General features: G+C 56.0%; 1 protein-coding gene across 2 annotated transcripts in view; it reads right to left on the bottom strand.

Moving 5' to 3' along the window:
- The window catches only part of EPHA8 (EPH receptor A8), a 31,579-nt gene extending 11,379 nt beyond the window's left edge, over positions 1-20,200 (bottom strand). The window contains exons 1-4 of one of the 2 annotated variants that reach the window (XM_047790717.1): positions 19,969-20,200; positions 14,840-14,904; positions 6,868-7,531; positions 418-573 (exon numbers count right to left, since the gene is read on the bottom strand). In XM_047790717.1, coding sequence (XP_047646673.1) covers positions 418-573; positions 6,868-7,531; positions 14,840-14,904; positions 19,969-20,062 — 979 coding nt within the window. In that variant the 5' untranslated portion in view covers positions 20,063-20,200. The remainder of the gene's footprint in view (positions 1-417; positions 574-6,867; positions 7,532-14,839; positions 14,905-19,968) is intronic. The other variant, XM_047790716.1, reaches the window with a different exon arrangement.
- Positions 20,201-20,642: the final 442 nt, after the last annotated feature.

The following is a 20,642-nucleotide window of genomic DNA, read 5'->3' as shown; positions in this document are numbered from 1 at the left end:
GTTTATCAAGGACGACAGTGATGGGGACTCCTCTGATACCTGCCTTGGCTCATGGGGCAGCCCCCCACTCGCCTACCCCAGCCCCTAGGATGTTGGCATCACTGCTGGGGCAGAAGGCCAAAGCCACCATGAGTCCAGCTCTTGCCTGTCCTTTGGAGCAGAGAGGAGAGAGCAAGGGAGGAGATGAAAGATTTCCCAGGGGGATGGCAGGTGACCTATGACAAGAGTTTGGGAGCCCAGAGAAGTCAAGGCCATTGGTGAGGGGTTAGAGTCCCCCCCACATACACACCGACTCCAGAGAGTCACCTGTCCCTGCCTCACCCAGAGACCTGGCTCCCTGGGGGCCTGAGGGAGTGAGCATGGGGTCCTGGCCCAGTCCGGGGCTGGAGGGTTCTGGGGCCCTGGGGTGGTACTCACGGGTGCAGGCTGCAGATGGCGGGTCCAGGGCTGCGCGGTAGTAGCTGAGGTCACAGCGGCAGGCCTGGGCGGCAGGGGCTGCAGAGTGGCTGTGGGGAGGGCAGCGGGCGCAGAGCTGGTCCCCGGGGGCTGACTTGTAGAAGCCCAGCTCACAGGCTGTGGAGGAGAAGGCGGCTTCTGTGAGCCTGCCGGGCCACCCTGCCGGGCCTCAGGGACAGCTCTCTGACCCAGGGCTTCCTGGGAGATCTCCCAAGGGACAAAGATGCAGTTCTTCTGCATCACTCACTCTATTCCTCCTCTGCAGAGGGACCTTGAGCTGTGGCCTAAAGGCTGAGAATGAGTCAGCCCGGCAGGGAGCGGAGGTGCTGTAGGTTGAGGGACTGTTTAAAATGACACTGCCAGTCCAAACCTCCATGAGCTCCCTGTGGCCTTAAACAAAGCCTCCCTGCAGCCTCCTTCAACGCCTCCCCTCACTCCCACTCCCTCAGGCCGAACTAAAGAACTGACCATTCCCTGCACCCAGGAGCTTGTTTCCTGCCTCAGGGCCTTTGCACGTGCTGTGCCTGGTCTCCCTTGTCATCCTGTCAAGTTCTTTCAAGATCATTTTAACTCTCCATTTGATGAAGCATTCCTGGACCTCTCCACACCTCCACATGTACACACACACACACACACACACACACACACACACAAACAAAAGCAAGCACTCCCCTCATTTCTGCAGCCCCTGCTCGGTCTTACCACCTGCAACACGATGGCTGTATTTTTTCATCTGTGTGTGTCTGACTCTCCCTGCGAGTAGATCCTTGTGAATAGGGCAGGGCCACATTATTCATCTCAAAGTCCCTGGGGTCTGGCTCAGGGTGGAAGCTGGAGGGAGTTTTCAAAGTGAGCTAATCCTGCCTTTATCTGCTCTGGGCACAGAGACACCCCAGGCCTTCAGGGGGACCAAATGCCATCCAGCCAGGCAGCTCCCAGCTCCACCTGTGAAGCTGAACTCCTCTGCAACGGGGACCACCAGGAAACTCACTGGGACATCTCTCTGAAAAGTCCTGTTCTGGAAAGCTCCGTGCTTGAAAAAAGTTTAATTTGCAAAGATAGCATGCCATTTATTTGATTGTATTGCTTTTTTATAGCAGCCAAAATCAGGTTAATTTGTAAAATTTTGCAGACTTGAGAGAAAACCTGAAATCAGGAGAAATGATGCTTCCCTCAAGCTGTTTCCCAGACTCAGAGGCCACGGAGCCAGAAGGGACTTGTAGGCTGGGGCGTCAGGGAGAATGTGCCCCAGTTTTGAGACATCCTTCCTGCCCCCTGGGGAAACCCCAAGTGGGCTCAGGTGTGACTGGGGGCTGGGTGCTAGGAGTTGCGGGCGCTGCTAGATGACACCCTGTGATCTTGCCTCCTCTTCCCAGAAGCCTCCCAGGAAGCCCAGACCTGGGCCACAGCCTTAAGAGCTTCCTTCTGAGCCCTTAAGTGGGCTGAGGAAACAGGTTTTGCACTTCATCAGCAAACACTCGTCGCACCTGCTGCTGAAATGAACGCCCGTCTCTCCCACTGTAACTGGCGGATCCACATCAATGCACATCCCAGGGACTGCCTGCCTTTTCAGTCCCTCATTAATTCTTTCATCCGAATTTATGAAGCTTCTACTACTTATTCATATGGAGATAAATAAGTGCTAGTCCTGCCTTCAAGGAGCTTTCAGAGCAGTGAGGGGCAGACCAGGACACATGCGGTGACATCCTGGCGTGAGTGTGGCACCGAGGAAGCACATGAGAGCCTTTCACTGTTGAGTCCCTGACCATTCAGAGTGCATCTAGCCCTTCTGAGTGAAGAGCAGAAACTCAGGGTCCTTTTCTCATCCAACCCTTTATCTAGGAGACGTGACCTTGGGCAAGTCGCTGGGCCTCAGGGTCTTCATCTGTTAAATGGGACAGTTAGAGTTCCCACCTCCGAGGGCTGTTGCGAGGACATGAGTGAATCCACATGAATTCAGGCCAGCGCAGTGCCTGATGCTTATCATTCCCACTCCATGTAGCGGGCACTCACACATCTGTTTGGGGGAGGGGAAACAGGTTGGGGGAGCTTGAGTGCCTCATCCCAGGTTCCCCGTGGAGCCAGGATGCAAACCCAAGCGGGGGAGCCTCCGGAGCTGGGGCCTTTCCCCCACCAGCCTCTCAATCCCCGGCCTCGGCTTAGGGCTGGCCCGGCTATTCTGCCGCTCACTGGCGGGCGGTTCACACATGCTCGGCTAATACCCATATGGCTATAAAGTGTCAGGGCTAGATTAATCCGCTCAATGAAAATAAAATAATCTTAATAAGAATACTAATCACCAGGCCTCGGGGAGCCCAGAGACCTGGAGGCTGAGCCGGGAATTAATGGCCGAGACAGATGGAGCGGCTCTGGGCTGAGGCCCGGCCCTGCCCGTCGACCCAGGGCGCTTCCGGAGTCTGCGGTGCCTGGTATGGGCCGTGGGCCAGGAGGGGCTCCTGCCCCTGCCGAGGGCACCTTGCCCAGGCCGCCTGTCAGGCCGGCAGCTGCCCGAGGCCCCGGCCACCTCGCTCCTCTCCCCCGCCAAGAGCCTGAGATGTGACAAATAAGGTGTCTGCCGGTGGACGACCAAAGGAAATTAATTCTAAATCAGATTTTAAACACAGTCAGGAAGGCAAAAGAGCTCGTTGTTCACGCTGCCCCTCCAGAATGAGAAGCTCTGATATTTATAGAAAGATGATTAGGGCCGCAGAGGGTGGTTTATATTCTGTGTGCAGGTGACAGAAAGGACGGCAACCGGGACTTGAGACTCTGGGCGGCTGCTCTGTTGGGTGATGTTCTGAGAGGTCCTTCCTCTTTCTGGAGGGAGGGGGGTGCAGCCATGTGGGTGGCAAGCTTTCTGACTGATCCCTGGCTTGGGAGGGTTGGGCTTCAATCAACCATTCCGAGCTGTGTGTCCTTGGGCCAGTCACTGCACCTCTCTGGGCCTCCGTTTCCCCCCCTGGAAACTAGACTAGCTCTGAATGGCTCTGACATTTTCCCGTGGGTCTCTGAGGCTCAAGTGTGGTCTCAGTAAGGCTTCTAAAAAGCCATGTGATCGGCCTGGTCCCCTTTCCCAGGCTTTTTGGTCTTCTCTGTAAAATCTAGTGATGCTCGGCCACTTCTGAGCAGAGCTGTGAGGGGGAGACCAGCGAGACGGAGACCTGCAGGCTGGGAGGGTGGCCGTGGCCGTGTCTCACAGGTCTCAGGAGGTCCTGCTCAGGTTGGGCCGGGGGCTGAGCTTTGAGAGGACCTCTCGAGTAGCCCAGGAAAGGCACCCTGAGTCCGCACCCAGCTCCTGCTTGGCCCCCCATCCTGCCCACTCTCAAGCTACCCACCAAGGAGTGCGTGGAGTTGGGGGACACTGGCAGGGCTGCTGGCCACGGGCCTCCCACTTGGGAAGGGCCTCAGTTTTGCACCTGTGCTGCTTCTGCAAAGGAGGTTAACAGACAATCACAGAAACCCAACAACAGGGTTGTGAAAAGTCTCTCCTTGCGCGACTTAAAACTGGCATCCCGTCCCAAAACCTCAGCGCCTGCCGTGCACTATGAATTAATATTTTTTATAGAACCCGTAATTATCTTGCAACTGGCATAATTATATAGTATTGTGATTTAAATGTAAAATTCAAAATATGCTGCAATTCCCTAACCCTGCTTTGGCATTTCTTTATTTTTTTTTCATTAATATGCCAGCAGCATCAGGATATAGAGCGGCCTTGGCTTCTCCAGTTCTGGGGAGGTTCCGCTGCTCAGGTCTTGGGGTTTCCACCAGGAGGACTGCCCTTGACATGCTGTGGGTCCCTGGGCAAGACGCTTTCCCTCTCTGGGCTCTACTTCCCACCTCTATCAAAAAAGGAGGCTGGAGCAAGCACCTCTGAGGGAGGCCCCAACCCCGACGTCAGGAGGACCAGTCTCCCTGCTACAGGCAAGTGTGCATGCAGGACAAACAAGAGGCCTGCTTGTGCTTGCTGGTAACCACTGGCTGGCTTGCCCCACTGTTATAGCTTATACTGTACTGGCTCCTAAGCACTGGGAGGAGGGAAGTGGGGCTTCACAGAGAGCTTTGTGGACAGAGGAAGCAGTGCAGGGCTCTGGAGTGAGAAAACTTGGGATCAGATCTCTCCTCTACCACTTACACTCAGGAGCCTCAGTTTTTCACATCTGTAAGATGGGGATATCATTCCTAGCTTAGAGGACCATGGTAAGGCTGAGCAACTCTCTCTGTGCCTCTGTCCCTGCTACCTGGACTCAATAGATGCTCAACAGAAGGAATAACTGACAAGATGCATGACAGGATGTCCTCATTAAGGGGCCCGGCACATGGCAAACACTACGACAACTGTCACGAAGGGACTTTATTTTCCCCATCAGAAAAAGGGGATGTTGGGAGCCGGCTCTAGCAGGGTATGCAGTCAGGATGGGCCAGGGGTAGGTCAAAAGTACACACGGCTCAGGGCAAGACAGGCCTGGCTCAGGGCCCAGGTCCACCTCTCACCTGCTCTGAGTCCTAAGCAGGACACCACCTCTGGAGCCTCAGTTTGCCCATCTGTAAAATGGAACTGTTAACACCCACTTTGCCACAATGGGTCAATGAATAGATACGTGCAGAATCCCCTTGCAAGCTGTAAAGGCGGCTGGGATGCGTGGTGTTATTATTATTACCCAGGGGAAGTTGAGAAGTACAGGGATGTCTGTAAGGAATCAGGAGAAGCTGGAGGCCTGGGGACCCTGGAAAACTAAGCCACAGAAGGTGGAACAAATCCAGAAACACAGATGCCACAGAAGGTGCTTTGGGGTTTAGGATCCGGGAGAAGTGAAGACTTAATAGCAGCTGGCAATGCGAGGAAAGATTTCGGAAGGAAATCAGAGAACCCCACGGAGGGGCCAGAGAGGGCCTGGTGGCTGGACAGGAGATTCTGGCCTGGAGATCTCAGGGCAAGACAGCTCCTCAGCTGGACCTGCTTGGACTCTGAAGTCACCTTGTACATCACCTGAAACTGTCAACCTGGGTCCTGCTCAGTCCTGTGAGCACCAAGGGGCCTTCCTGCCGGCTTGGCCCAAGGGATGGTGCTGAGTCGGCCTGAAGGTCCCTCTAACTGTGGTCCTGGAACCCTACTTGTGCCCTATCAGATGGGGTGGCGTGGATCGGAATCAGGGCTCGGGGTGAATGAGTGGCGTACAGGAATGCTGTGAAGGTACCGTGGGCAGGGGTACCCAGGGAGGACTGTCTGGGTCCTGTCTGTGTTCAGGGAGACCTGAGGGAGAGGACGGCTGAGAGCACTTGGGTCGTGAAATTGCACCTGTTCCCCTGGATGACCTTGGGGCAGCAAAGGGCTCAGAGGGTATTCCCTTGGCTAACACGGCCCCATCCCAGTTTTCACCTAGGCTGTCCAGGGACAGGCCCTAGTCTCTCTGATCCCTGCCCGGGAATATCCTCCTCCCCCAGGAGAACCAATGGTCCCAGCAGCAGGCTACACTGTCCTCTGAGTGGCTGAGCTGCTGTGTGTCCAGCCCCTGGGGAGACTGAGGAAGGGCGGAGGGCGACCAGGCCAAGACCAGTAACAGCTGGGGCACCAGCTGCCTGTGCACACCAGCTCTCCGTGTTCCTGGGCTGTCGGGATGCCTGGCTGTACCGCCCCCACGTGGGAGTCTGCCGACCACACACATGTACACAGCCTGGGCTCTGGACCCTGCTCCTGCTCTGTGACGTGGGAATCCCAGCAGGACATCCATGGGAACAGGTGCTATTTTATGACCCAAGTGCTCTTGGCTGTCCTCTCCCCCAGATCCCCTGAACACAGGGGGACCCAACTCACACAGTCCTCCCTGGGTGCCCGTGCCCGAATACCCTCACAGCAGCCCTGTATGCCACTCATTCACCCCAAGCACTGATTCCAATTCACGCCACCCCACCTGATAGGACACAAGTTTAGTGGCTCTGAGCCTGGACTCTGAAGCCAGACCCCTGGGTTCAAATTGGAGCTCTGTGACTTCCTAGCTGTGTGACCTTGGCAAGCTGCTTTGCCTCTCTGTGCTTCGGTGTCCTCATCTACAAAACTAGGGTAAGAGTAGTTTCTATTTCACTGGTTAGTTGTGGGGATTAAATGAGTTAATACATGAAAAGTGCTTAGAATAATGATGGACATAAGTTAGGTTGCATTATTGCTCCCTAACACAGGCACCTCCCCAGTAACATCTCTAATCCCACCAGGCCCCAGTATCTCCCCAACACACACACAACACACACAGGTGGCCTTGTGACACAGGGACACTAGAGATTAATGCATCTTCCCAGGTGCTGTGTGTGCCACCCAGATGCCTGCTGACTGTGCCAACCCTGCCACCTGCTCCCCCTGCAGCCCTGCCCGGACTGAGCCCAGCTGCCGGTCCACCTGCACAGAGGCGCGCTCACCCACACAGGCATCCCGCCGCTCCTCGTAGCCAGCGCTGCACACGCACTTGCCAATGGGCACCAGCCACTCGCCCTCGGCGCTGCAGTACATCTTGGGTGTGTCCCGCTCCTCCGAGTGCCGCACGCACTGGCCCCGCACCTCCACCAGCGAGGATGAGTCGGCCCCCGTCACCGCCTCCGAGAAGGCAGCCAGGTTGCGCACCATGGTAGGGCACTTCTTGTAGTAGATGCGGAGAGACAGGATGGCAAGGCAGGCGCCGATGTCCTGGAAGGCCAGGTAGAAGCCGCGCTTGCTGAGGGGGCCCACACCGCGCACCTCCGTGTTGAGCTTGAGGCGCCGCACGCCCAGGTCGGCGCCTGTGAAGCTCTCGTCAGCTGCGATGGTGTCGATCTTGAGGAACTGGCTCTCCTGCGTGCTGGCGCCCAGGTCGCGGTCCGACTCCAGGTAGTAGAGGTTGAAGGTCTCCTTGCAGGTGCCCAGCACGCCGGGCATGCTGTTGCAGTCCCGCAGGGTGAACTTGATCTCAGCATAGACGCGTCGGGCGCCATCGCGGGGCACCCAGCTAGTGCGCAGCCAGTTGTTCTGATTGGGGCTCATGACGTTGCACACCTGGTATGTGTGGATGGGCCGGAAGGACTCATCCACCTCGTTGATGGAGTCCCACTGCGGGCAGAGAGAGCACAGCCAGCTGAAATGAGAGGCAGCACCTGGCCCTCCCCTGCCACCTGCCACATGCACTGTGCCGGGGGCGTCCTGGGGAAGCAGGCAGAATGTTCTCCAGACGCGAGGAGCTGGACCTTCTACTAGGCCGTTAGTTGCCAGATGTTAAGCATCCTCCGGACGTGATCTCGCAGTGTCTCATCCCTCTGGGGAACTGTTATCTGCTACCTTTTCACAGACGCAGAACAGAGAGGTTCAGGCATAGAGCCACGTTGTCTGGGGTCACATAGTGATGGAGCCAGGACTGGAACTGAGGCCAAAGCTACAGAGCCCTGACCTCGTTTCTACACAGCTATCCATCACTACCAGAGCAGGGACTCTTGCCTGGGGAAATCAGTGACCCCAAAGGTCCAGCTTCCATATCAGCTGCCAAAGAGAACTTTCTAATGCACAAACCTGACCATGTCACGCCCCTGCCTCAAACCCTTCAGCACCACCCCCTGCATTGGTGCTTGTTGACTGACAGGATGATGGATGGACTCCCTCTGCCTTGGTGGGCTTGATGTTCCCTCTGCCCACAACCTAGGGCTAGGGGCTCATGAGCTGGCCTGGGTTCCACCCAAAGAAGTACCAGGATTCAAAAGTTGAGTGTGACTGCTTCTGTGCCAGGTGCTGGCCAGGCATCACTGATTGAGAAATAAACCAACGACCACTGGTGACACTATCAACAGAGTGAAAAGGCAACCCACAGAATGGAAGAAAATATCTGCAAATCATGTATCTGATAAGGGATAAACATCCAGAATATATCAAGAACTCCTGTAAGTCAATGACAGAGTCAGACCCATAAAAAATGGGAAAAGACTTGAATGGTCATTTCTCTAGAGGATATACACAGGACTTCCTGCTGTGGTGCAGCGGGTTAAGAATTCAACTGAAGCTGCTTGGGTGGCCACGGAGGCATGGGTTCGATCCCCAGCCCAGAGCCGTGGGTTAAGGATCTGGTATTGCCACGGCTGTGGTGTAGGTCGCAGCTGTGGCTCAGATGCAATCCCTGGCCTGGAAACTTCCATATGCTATGGGTGCGGCCATCAGAAAATAAAAAAAGAAGATATGCAGATGGCTAAATAGCACATGGACTGATGCTCGCTGTCACTAAATCACTAAGCATTAGGGAAATTCAAACCAAAACCACAATGAGATAATTCACACCCATTGGCTATTATCAAAACAGTAGCAAACCGGAGTTCCTGTTGTGGTTCAGTGGTTAACGAATCTGACTAGGAACCATGAGGTTGCGGGTTTGATCCCTGGCCTTGCTTAGTGGGTTGAGGATCCGGCGTTGCTGTGAGCTGTGGTGTAGGTTGCAGACATGGTTCGGATCCCACATTGCTGTGGCTCTGGTGTAGGCTGGTGGCTACAGCTGTGATTGGACCCCTAGCTTGGGAACCTCCATGTGCTGTGGGAGCAGCCCAAGAAAAGGCAAAAAGACCAAAAAAAAGGAAGCAGAAAACAACAAATATTGATGAGGCCGTGGAGAAACTGGAACCCCAGGTTTTGCTGGTGGGAATATAAATGGATGCAGCCACTGTAGAAGAGTATGGCAGTTCCTCCAAAAATTAAACAGAGGATGACTATAAATTCCACTTCTGGGTATATACCCCAAAGAAACAAAAAACAGGGACACAAACTGACTTTTGCACACCCATGTTCATGGCAGCCCAAAGGTCTATTGGTGGATGAATGGATAAACAAAATGCGTATATCCCTACAATGGGATATTATTCCATCTTAAAAATGAATGAAATTCTGACACATGCAACATGCATGAAACTTGAGGGTGTTATTATGCAAAGTGAAGTAAACCAGACAGTAAAGGACAAACCCTATGTGCTTCCACTTATATGAGGTACTTAAAGTCAAATTCCTAGAGACGGAAAGTAGAGTGGTACCTGCCAGGGGTTGGGGGGGAGGGTAGAGGGGAATGGGAGTTAAGGCTTAATGGATATACACTTAAATCTGGAATGTAATATATGGCACAAATGAACCTTTCCACAGAAAAGAAACTCATGGACTTGGAGAACAGACTTGTAGTTGCCAAGGGGGAGGGGAAGGGAGTGGGATGAACTGGGAGTCTGGGTTAATAGATGCAAACTATTGCATCTGGTGTGGATGAGCAATGAGATCCTGCTCTATGGCACAGGGAACTGCATTTAGTCACTTCTGATGGAACACGATGGAAGAGAAAAAGAATGTGTGTGTGTGTGTGTGTGTGTGTGTGTGTGTGTGTGTGTGTGTGAGACTGGATCACTTTGCTGTACAGCAGAAAACTGGAGAACAGACTTGTGGTTGCCAAGAGGGAGGGGGAGGGACTGGGAGGAACTGGGAATTTGGGGTTAATAGATGCAAACTATTGCCTTTGGAATGGATAAGCAATGGGATCCTGCTGTATAGCCCTGGGAACTATGTCTGATCACTTATGATGGAGCATGATAATGTGAGAAAAAAGAATGTACACATGTATGTGTGACTGGGTCACCTCACTGTGCAGTAGAAAACTGACAGAACACTGTAAATCAGCTATACTGAAAAAAATAAAAATCATTCTTAAAAAAAAAGAAAATTGACAGAACACTGTAAACCAATTATAATGTAAAAAATAAAAAATCATCAAAAAATAAATAAATAGCAGGGAAAAAACATTGAATGGATATATAGAGCGTTTCAGTCTGGGAGGATGAAGAGTTGTGGAGACGGATGGCGGTGACAGTCATACAACGATGTAAATGTACTTAATGTCACTGAAATGGTTAAGATGGTAAACTTCCTGCTACGTACATTTTACCACTTATTTAAAAAAGAAAGAAAGAAATTCACCAGAGGGAGTTCCCCAGTGGCTCAGTGGGTTAAGGATCTGGTATTATCACTGTAGCAGCTCAGGTCACTGCTATGGCTCGGGTTCAATCCCTGGCCAAGGGAACTTCTGTATGGTGGGGGGTGGGGGTGGGCAAAAGAAAGAACGAAAGAAATGCACCAGAAACACTCCCTCGCCCCCCAAGCAGCTCACAGTCCCATCACAAACAAGGAGTGTGGGGTTACATAGCAAAGGGATGGGGCGAGCGGGGAGCGGCGAGGCTTCCTGAGGCTGATGCAGGTCCCGCCTGCGTGGACGGGAGGGAAGAGCCCCAGCAGAGGCTGGAAGTGTAAGCAATGTTCTTGTCAAGCACAGTTTGGTCGAGGAAGCATCATACTGAAGACACAATATTGAGAAAGGATCTGAAAGTCTAGTGGCCTGGGTTCTGGGATTGGCTGTTTGACCTTGGGCAAGTTGCTGCTCCTCTCTGGGCCCCAGCTTCCTCAGCTGCAGAATGCTGGTTGGCTAGCAGCAGTCATTGTTGGGCTAAGTTCAGTGGACTCCAGAGGGTTCTGAGGATGAGCTGGCAGCCAAGGGCAGGTGGAGGGGATAGGAGCTGGCTCCCCTGTATTGGCTCCATCAGAGTCACAGTGCCATGATCTCTCTTGGGCCTCTATGTGTATTGTCCTTGAACTAGAAACCTACTGATTAAGCAGGAGGTGGGGGGTGGGGGATAGTGGAGGGGCTGGGGAAGAAGGGGGTAAAGACCACTCCTCATGGTGCTCTGAGAGTCTGCAGGGTTCTGGGCTGCTCCACGAGGGTTAGAGGGGGGACCACGGGCATCTCAAGTCTTTCCTGCCTGACAAAAACCCCTGGGTCTGACCTCACCTTGGCCATGTATATGGTCTCAATCCTCAGTACCCATAATTTGTAAGATGGGGCTCAGAAAGGCCGCACTTCAGTGGGGCTTGAGGGGATAAAAGGAGAAGCCCGCACAGTGCTCAGCCTGAGCCTGGCACAGAAGGCACCCCAGGAATGGGACTGATTCGATGCTGAGCTGGCAGCCTCCTCCCAATACACCTGTGCCTGCCTCTAGGGACCACTGGGGAAGCAGCAGGATGTGCCAGCCTCACCTGAAGGAGTGTAGCATCCTGCCCCCCTTCTCTCCCGCAAGGAGGACCCCACCCGGTGCCCTATTCTGCAGCTGGGGCTCTGGGCAGCCCTGCGTCACATCTGGGGTTAAAGTCATTGTCACAATTAATGGAGCACCAAAGAGCCAGCCAGCTGCTCCCTGTCTGTTTCCTGCCAGGGACCCAGATAAATTAATCAGCTCCATCTAAGCCTGCTCCAGTCGCCCCACCAGTGCCAGGGGCTGGCTTAGCCTAGGGGCTGCGACGGACCTAGTGTGGCACAAATTCTTGGAGGGTGGTACAAGGGAGGAATCGGCCCAGTTCTCTACATGGGGCGCCCCTGCCCCATGCTGGGTGCCACTCCCGATCCAGCTGCCTCTCTAGCATCTGGCACACTTCTCCCTCCCCCGCCCCACCACCACTGGGAACTCCCTTCCCAGAACAGAAGGAAGCAAACCAGCTGTGCATTCCTAGGTATGTCACATTCCCTCTCTGAGCTTTGGGTGTCTCATGTGAAATGGCGTAGCCCATGCCTGCCCTTTCCTCTGCTGCTGGGGGCAGAGAGGATCAAGGGAGACAATAAAAAGGAAGGTGCCCTTTCACCTAAAGCTGTGAATGGCTGTTAATTCACCAGACAAGGCGGAACACCCAGTGTGTGCAGGAAAGGGTGCAGCCTGGCTAAAAGCACGAGTTCTGGGCCAGACTTCGCTGACCTTAGCAGAGATGCTTAACCGCTCAGGGTTCTCACTGGTTTGATGTCCTTTTCCTGCCTCATCTCACAGATGACAACTGCATGGAGCAGGTCCTGTGATCATCCCCATATTATAAACGAGGAGGTGGAGGCGAGGGAAAGGGACTGGCTTGAGTCACATTGATTAGAGACGGCAGAGCACCAGCTTGTCCAAATCCAGCACCGTTGGCTTTAAGCTGTGGTGCCTGCCCGACCATCTGATGACTTGGTGATGCTGGAGACAGCGCTGGATGACCCTGATACCCACGGTGCTTTACAGACTCCAGAAGCAGAGGGGTGGACAGAACCTCAAGGACCATCGCCAAAGGCTCTCCACCCAGCTGGGCGCATATTAAACCAAAGATTCCCAGACCCCTCCTCAGACTCAAATGTGGGCTTTTGTAATGTTTCACCTGCTAGCCTGGCACATGAAGCCAGGGAACTTATCCAGCCTTCTTTCCTCCCTGGGCGAGCCCAATCTCCAAGCTCCACAACGATGAGAGGTGGTCCCTGGCTCACTAGAAAATGCAGGATTGCCCCCTCTCTTCACAGGTGGACACACACCAAGGTAGCACAAGGGACTCAACATGGGCTCTGGGCCCAGAGAGATCTGAGTTCACGTCCATCACTTGGAACCTGTCTGACAAGGAGCAAGTTTGTTCTCATGGATCTGAGCCTCGGCTTCCTCATCTGTGCAACAGGAGGGCTGCGCCCACTTGCAGGATTGGGAGTGGGGATTAAATGAGATAACGTCCATGAATTGTTACGAGCTATGTGAATATAAATTATTTGTTCTAACTCCCAAACAAAATGAGGTAACTCTGAGGCACTTTTTACAGGGCCCAGCAAACAAAAGAATCTTTACCAGCCTGATGGTCCAAAACACTAATCTGGCCATATTCCTCCCCTATGCAAATCCCTTACGACTCCTCGCTCCCCTAAAAACCAAGTTCTAAGCTCTGAGTGGGACAGAGACACCCACTTGGAGGGGGGCAAGCCCATTCCCTCCTAGCTGTTGGGTCTCAGGGAAATGCTGACTCAGCCAATAGCTAGTCGCCCCCTCTAGGGTCAGCCCTCTGCCATTGGCAGAGCTGGCTCCCTGTGCCACAGCCCTTTCACACCCGTGCTCACGCATGGGACACACACAGAGGAGCACTTCACAGGGAGAGAGTGAGGCCTGGGGGGGTAAAGGGACAACCCCAGGACCCAGCCTTTGTCCTCAGGCGGGGCTGATCTGCTCAGGCAGAGAAGGGTGTCCGTCTAGGATCTTGGGCCCCTGGGTCCAGCCCTCCAGCTCCCTGAACCCTGGTGCACAGGGACCCGTCACAGCAGACTCAGCTGACTGCTACCCCGGAACAAGACCCCCGCCCCCGCCAGGAGAGAGGGGTGGGGCTCATCAGAGTCACAGGCCACAGAGAGCCCGCTGAAAATCTTACCCTGAAGTAAAGAAAGACTCCCGTCACAAACATCAGCTCAGCGTCCCATCATCATTAATATTATTGTCCCTCTGTCTCCAGAGCCACGGAGCTGAAGTGTTCATGAAAGAAGTTGCACGTGCATGATGAGCTTGCATCTACGACAGGGATGTGTGTGTGCGCGCGCGCGCACGCACATGTGTGTGTCTGAGCATGTTTGTAGGAATCTTAGGTGAGATGTAACTGTGACACACACGAATAACAATGACAGCGATACTAACACACACTGATAACAATGGTAACGATAGAAATGAAGGCTCGCCGTGGGCCAAGCCCAGGGCCAAGAGCATGTGTCCGCTTCCCTCACCCTTGCAGCCAACCCCATGAGGTCGTCGCATGCTTGTCGCTTTCTATAGCCGAGGAAACTGAGGCTCAAGGAGGTGAAGTGGTGACCCAGGACCACCCAGCTTGCGGATGGCGGAGCTGGACCCCACCAAGCTCACGGGCTCATTTTGGCTTTACTGTCCTGACCCCTGGGATTTGGGTCAGAGTATGGGAGGGAGAGGACAGGGCAGGGCAGCCTTGGCCCTGGACGCCTGGGGGGGCGGGGGTGCCAACCCACGTCCCAGGAGGGTGGGAGGGAGCGTCACGTGTGAGTACACAACCCACAGGGACCTGATGCGCTGAGCCCAGGGTTACCATGGAGACCAGATGGGCCTGGGAGGGTGGCCACAGTGTGGGCTGGCACTGCCACCCAAGGGTCCTGCGAGAAGAGAGGAACAACTGGGGGCTCCAGGGGTCCAGGCAGCCCCTGGTGAGGGTGGGGCAACCATGGAAGGGGACCAATTGTGAAGGAGTGAAAGGCCAGCTGGGGCCTTTCTTGGCCCTGGCTATGGCACATCGTGAATCTGTAGGCCTAGGACACAGACCTAAGGACCCCATATCCAGACTTGAAGAATTGGGAGCCTGGCACCAGGGTTGGTTCTGTAATCCCAAAGGTCTATGTGCATCAAGCTGCTAAGAAAGCAGCAGCTCCCTCTCTAACTGCTGTGTGTCCTTGGGTAAGTCCCTTCACCTCTCTTGGCCTCTGCTTCCTTTTGATCTGTTTGAAGATAACACTAGGAGTCACAGCCTCTCTCTGCTTACAGACGGCTAACACCGGCCCCCCAGTCCATCACTTACCCCGTGAGCCGGGTATGTGAGCCAGCCCCAGTCCCCATGGATGGTCGACGTGTCCAGCAAGTTCACTGTAGAACAGGAGACGAGAACGCATCAGACCCCTGGGCCCCCCATCCCAGTCCCACAGGACCAGCCTGGCCTGGCCACACTGTTCTGCTCTCAGCCCTGAAGACGCCAGCTCCAGGCTCTGTGTTCTCACTTCCCCTTCCAAGGCTCAGTTCAAGTTCTCTCTTGTCCCTGAAACCTTCCTCCCCCAAGGCAGCCAGAAAAACAATCTGCTCACCTCCCAGAATACAAGCTGCCCCAAGTGCCAGGCTGCCTGGGTCGCTGGTGCAGTGGGATGGCTAAGGGCTGGGCTCAGCGGGCTGGGCTCAGCTGCCTGGGAGGCCTGGGTCAGAATCCCAGCTCTATCAGTTAGGAGCTGAGCAAGTTTCCTCTCTCCCTGAGCCTCCGTTTCCTCCTCTGTAAAATGGGGTGATGGTGGTGCCTGCCTTACAGGGGGCTGTGAAGATGACCTGACCCCGGGGCACACGTGGGATGCGATGCTATTCAAAAGCACCTGCCAATGTCTGCATCGAGGTCAAACCTCCTCCCAGAGGGCTGGGCCCAGCTTCACCAGCATCTCCCGGAGGTGCCTCGCACCCAACAAGTCCTCTGTCCCGGGGTCCACGTGGGGACCTGGAGAGCCTCATCAACGCGGAAAGGTGTTAATTCTCATCTCCATCTTACAGATGAAAACACCAAGCCTCAGGGAAGTGCAGGAATGTGCCTGGAGCCCCACAGGTGTAGCTGCAGGGCTGACAGCCAGGGCACCACAGACAAGGCCACCAGCCCTGGCAGCTGGAGCCCAAGGAGCAGAACCTCTGGGCTGTCGCTGCAGGAGGGAAGGAGCGCTGGCCCCAAAAGCAAGTTTCTTAAAGGAGACCCTGCAAATTACCAACAACACGGTACAGAAAAGAACCCTTCTTCGGAATCAGACACAGCTGGGCTCGTGTCACGATACAGCTACTTGGAGCAAGTGACCTTCACGTCACTGCATCTTAATTCCCTCATCTGTGAAATGGGGATAATATCTAAGGGTGGGCCAGGGTAAACTGTAAAGCCTGGAGCCAATGCCTTACCAAAGCTGGTTCCCGGTCCCTAGGTCCTGGCCTTCCTGCCTCTCTCATGGTACCAAGGACCCACCCACCCACTTTATGGTGATGAAGACGCACTAAACTGTGAAGAAATCAGGGCTTGAAACCCAGCACTGTCTCTGCTGTGTGTCCTTGGGAAAGTCCCTTTGCTTCTCTGAGCCCCTGCTTCTTTCAATCTGCCAAAAGGGCTTTGGGCTCTAAGTCCCATAGCTTTCATTTCACTTTCTCTTCGATGCACCCTCCCTCCCAGCCAGCAACCGCGAGCTTCCAACCAACCCAATCAGGCAGGTCACAGAGGGTTAATGTAGGGTCCTCTGGAACTTTCCCGAATGGAGGCTGGGTGTCCTCCTGCCTGAGATCTGCATAGCTGTGTGCCTGCCCCTCGAGGATGGAGACAAGTGTCCTCAGGAAATGCTGAAGTGAGAAGGATGCTCTTATTTGCTGATTTTCTTCCTCTTCCTCCTCTCACCCTCCCCACTCCATTGTCAGGGGCCCCAGAGGCCAGAAGGAGAGAGGACTTGCAGAACTAGGGAGGGGCCTCTGAGCTCCTCCCTGGGTCCCCAGGGGCCAGGTGGGATCAGGGGACAGAGCCAATGTCCGCAGAAGGATCTTCCTTCCCGGAGCTGAGCCGGCCCCACGCCAGGGGCGCAGGCAAAGAAGCCTTCCCGCCTCTCCCCCTCCCTCTCAGGCAATGGAGAGAAAACTGGGTCAGGCGAGCTCTCTCCTCCTGCTGGCTGGTAGGAGGGGGAGGGGGCTGCACTGCAGTTTCCCCCAGACCAGCAGGCCCTATTTGGGGGAGCAGGTGGGGAAAGGGAATGTGCGGCTCCCCCACCCCAATCCACATCCCAGATGGGGTCTCAGAGCCAGAGGGCCCCTTCTCCAGCATTACCTGGATGCAACCCAGACCCGCCCCTACGTAGGGGCAATCGGAATGGATGTCCACAGCCTGGACTTTTCCCCCAGAGAAGCCAGACTATAGGGGCAGCGGCCTGAAGACCCCACGTTCTAGGGCTTTCCTTCCCCTCTAGGAACCCCCAACCACATCTGCAGCTGATTCTTGATCAGGCAGCCAGGGGGTTCAGATAATCCAAAGATAAGTCAAAAGTCGATTCTATGGGATTCAGGAAGAGCTCCAAGATTCCAGGGCTGCTTGTTCCAATTCCTTCCAGACGCTTCTCTGTCCATCCCCTCCCTCCTCTTTCCCCCACTTCCCCACCTCATGTCCCCTTCCATAGGTGGAACACAGGGTGTCTCTCATAGGCAGCTCCAGGCCCACAGGAGCTCTCATCAGAGCTGGAGAGAATTCCAGCATTAGGCCCACTCGGCTCGGGCCTGAGTCCCCTTGGAGAGTCTAATCCTTGGGTTTACCAGGGCTGGGCTCTCGCCTGCCTCTTGCACTGCTGGACGGTAGGTCTGTGTGACATCTGTGAAGTCAATGACCCTCTCTGGGCCTGTCTCCTCACTTGCAAAGGGGAAGATGAGACACCTGATCTCAGGGCCCTCAGTGAAGCAACCATTTAACCCCTTCTGGGTCTACCTGCCTGGCTATTCTGGGGATCAAACGGGTCCCTCTCCTGCTCTGAGAAGCACAGATAATTCCTAAACCTTTCCTGTTTGACTGTGGAAGGCATTTTGTGATTTCTTTTTTTTCTCCAGCACTCTCACCTTCCCGCATTCCATCTCTCTGAAACTAATACTTAAATTGATTTACATTCCCCGAGGACACGGCGCATGACGGTGAGGCTGGAGAATTCGGGGTGGCCAGGGGCTGTCAGCCAGGATGTGAATGCCTCGGAGATCCCCCCAAAGTGGTGGGGGAGTCACACCAGCGAGTGATAAGGAGCTTCGAACCTGGTGGGGCTGGAGGGCACTTCTGCGACTGCAGGGCCGTCCCCAGCCCTCTAGGGACCTGGCATAGGGGCACCCTAGCTGGGAACAGGGCCCCCTCAACAGCCTTTCTGGCCAGCTCTGGCTCTGCACCAGCCCAGGGACTCTCAGCTGTCCTCCATGAAACCCCTGTCCCAGGTCTCCAGCCAGGACTGTCGGACCTGTGGGGAGCCTGGCTGTGGGTGGGTGCCCTGCTGTGCTGAGCAGAGAGGCGTGGCTTGGCCCTTGGACAATGCCCCCCCCAAGTCCCTCTTCCTCTCTGAGACCTGGTCTTGTCCCCAAATGTTGCCACTCCCAGGACACATCCTCTCTGCCAGGCTAATGGTCTGTCCTCTACCAGTGAGCCTGGTCCAAGTCCCCTCCTCAAGGACTCTGCGATTCTGGAGGGTGTCGGTTCCTCCTTAGAGAAGGAGTTGGGGGTGCACCACCCATCACCCAGAGCCTTGATGTGGGCCCCCTGGATGTTGAAACCGTTCTCTTCTCCTCACCCAACCCCAGGAAAACTGTGTTCTTAGGCTACGGGCTGCAGCCCCAGGAGCCCCCAGGCTCCCTGTGCTCTCCACCTCAGCTTCCTGCTATGGTCCCTGCTTCCTGCGTGGCCCCTGTTCCATTGGAGATGATGAGTTTACCTATGTCTCTGTGCGTTTATTCTGTGCACATGCATTTCTGTGGATAAGAATGCAAGTTTGAGAGTCTTTTTATATATGTGGTGTCTGCACACATGCATGCATCTTTACGTGTGTGTGTGCACATGTGTACTGGCTGCATCAGATGATGGATGGGGGTGGAGGGGTTGCCCATGCACATGACTCTTGACAGGCCTGGGTCCATGTGTGTGAATTCCAATGCGTGTCTGTCTGTGCATGTGTGGTTGTGGGCACGGCTGCATCTCTGTGAGCTGCTTGCGTGTGAGGGAGTGGATGTGGAGGTATCTGAGCGTGGATGAGGAACCTTGGCTCTGGAGCTCCCTGGATCTGGAAGTTCATCCTGCCAGGGTGAAAACGCAGCTTGGATCCAGGAGGTCAGCCCCAGGATGCTGCACGGGGCACCAGGTCAGGCCTCCTTGAAGCAGAGCTGCAAGAGCAGAGGAGGTCCAGGGCAGGGGCTGGGGTGAAATGCAGAATCCAGGGCAGCATCTTGAGCTGGACCTGGAGTGTCCAGGGCTAAGGTGTGTAGAAGTGTGTAGGGGGTGTGTGTGTATGGGAGGGTGCTGCTGGGGAAGCCTGAGGGATGCCCCCTCCCAGCATTCCTTGTTCCTTCCCAGACCCTTTTGGTCCTGACTTCTCAGCCCACACCTCCCTCCCGTGTCCCTTGAGTGACCGGACTCCCCCAGCCTTGTCCCTGGGCAAGACCCAGCTCTCTGGGGCCTTGCCTGCTTCAGTCTGTCTGCAGCCCCCTCCGCCCTCTCCTCACTGGCCCCTTCTGCCCAGAGCCCACCAATGCTGCCTTCCCTCTGGCAGTCACTCCACAGCTGCTGTCCCTCCTTCTCCCCCAGTCCTCTGGCCCTCTAGCCCGGTGCCTCCGAGACTCTTGTTCCCTGCCCCTCATTCTTGTCTTTCCCCAAACCCAGTTCTGATCTCTGGTCCTCAGTGGCCAGTTCCTGGTCCCCAGCTCTCAATGCCATCCCCAGCCCCCTCTTCTTCTGCCCCTCTGAACCTCATCCTGCATCCTTGTGTCCCTCTGTCACTCTGCTCTCTGTCCTCTGTCCCCACCCCTGTCCCCTGTTCCATCTGTCTCCTCTATACCTCTTTTCTTGCCTTCTGTCCCCTCCAGTCCTGTCCCCTGGTCCCCAGTGTCAAGTCTCAGTTTCCGGTCCCCAGCTCTGAATCCCTCAGTCCTGTCCCCCTGTCCCCCATGCTTCTGTCCCTCAACCTCAAGCCCTCGGGTCCCTCTCCCCCAGTCCCGTCCCCATCGCCATCGCTCTGTTCCCTAACCCCGGGTCTCTTCCACGATGCCCCCTCTGCACCCCCCAGGCTCAGAGATCCCAGCCCCTTTGGCATTCGGGGTCCAGGGGAAGGAAGAAGTTGAGCCTCGCTCGGGCAGCGCGCGCCGCGCCCCCGGCCCCTCAGCCGCCCCCGCCACCGCCACCCCTCCACCGCCACCGCTCACCTTCGCCGCGCGCCGCGGACACGCAGGTGGCCGCCGCCGCCGCGGCCGTGACGACCCAGAGCGCGGGGGGCAGGCGGCCCCGGGCGGGGGCCATGGCCGGGCCGGGCGGGCGGGGGCGCCGCGCACCCTGGGCTCGGCCGCGGCGGCCCGCGCGTCGGCGCGCTCCCTGCTCTCCCGCACACCCCGCGGCCGGGCGCACACACCGGCGCACACGCCGGCTCGCAGCGCACACGCGGGCACCCGCGCCCGCCGCCGCCGCCGCCGCCCCGGGCGGGGGCCGGCCCGTCACGGCGCGGAGCCAATCAGCACCGAGGCGGGTGGGGGGACACGGCGCCCGCACCGCGGACACCGACCCGCGGACACCGCCGCCCGCCGCACGTGCGCACGCTCGCCCTTGCCCGCCGCCCGCACCTTCGGGGGAGGCGAGCGCCCCACGTCCGCACGTGGTCTCAGCTGCCACGCATCCAGCCAAGGTCCGGGCGCCCCGCGCCACCGGGACACACAGACCCACCGAGGAAGGCCCCGCGTGGACACACTCGAGCGAGACATCTGCGCGCGCACACTCACTCTTAGACACATGACCCGCAGGCACACGCGCCCCCACTAAGTGCCTCACGCGGTGATGCACACACTAGTTCACAGACGGAGGCCTAGGGACAAACTCCGAAGCACTT

Source organism: Phacochoerus africanus, chromosome 8 (assembly GCF_016906955.1).
Source record: "Phacochoerus africanus isolate WHEZ1 chromosome 8, ROS_Pafr_v1, whole genome shotgun sequence".
NCBI lineage: Eukaryota > Metazoa > Chordata > Mammalia > Artiodactyla > Suidae > Phacochoerus > Phacochoerus africanus.
The sequence above is the reverse complement of the archived record's forward strand: the minus strand, read 5'-3'. Positions and strand labels throughout refer to the sequence as shown.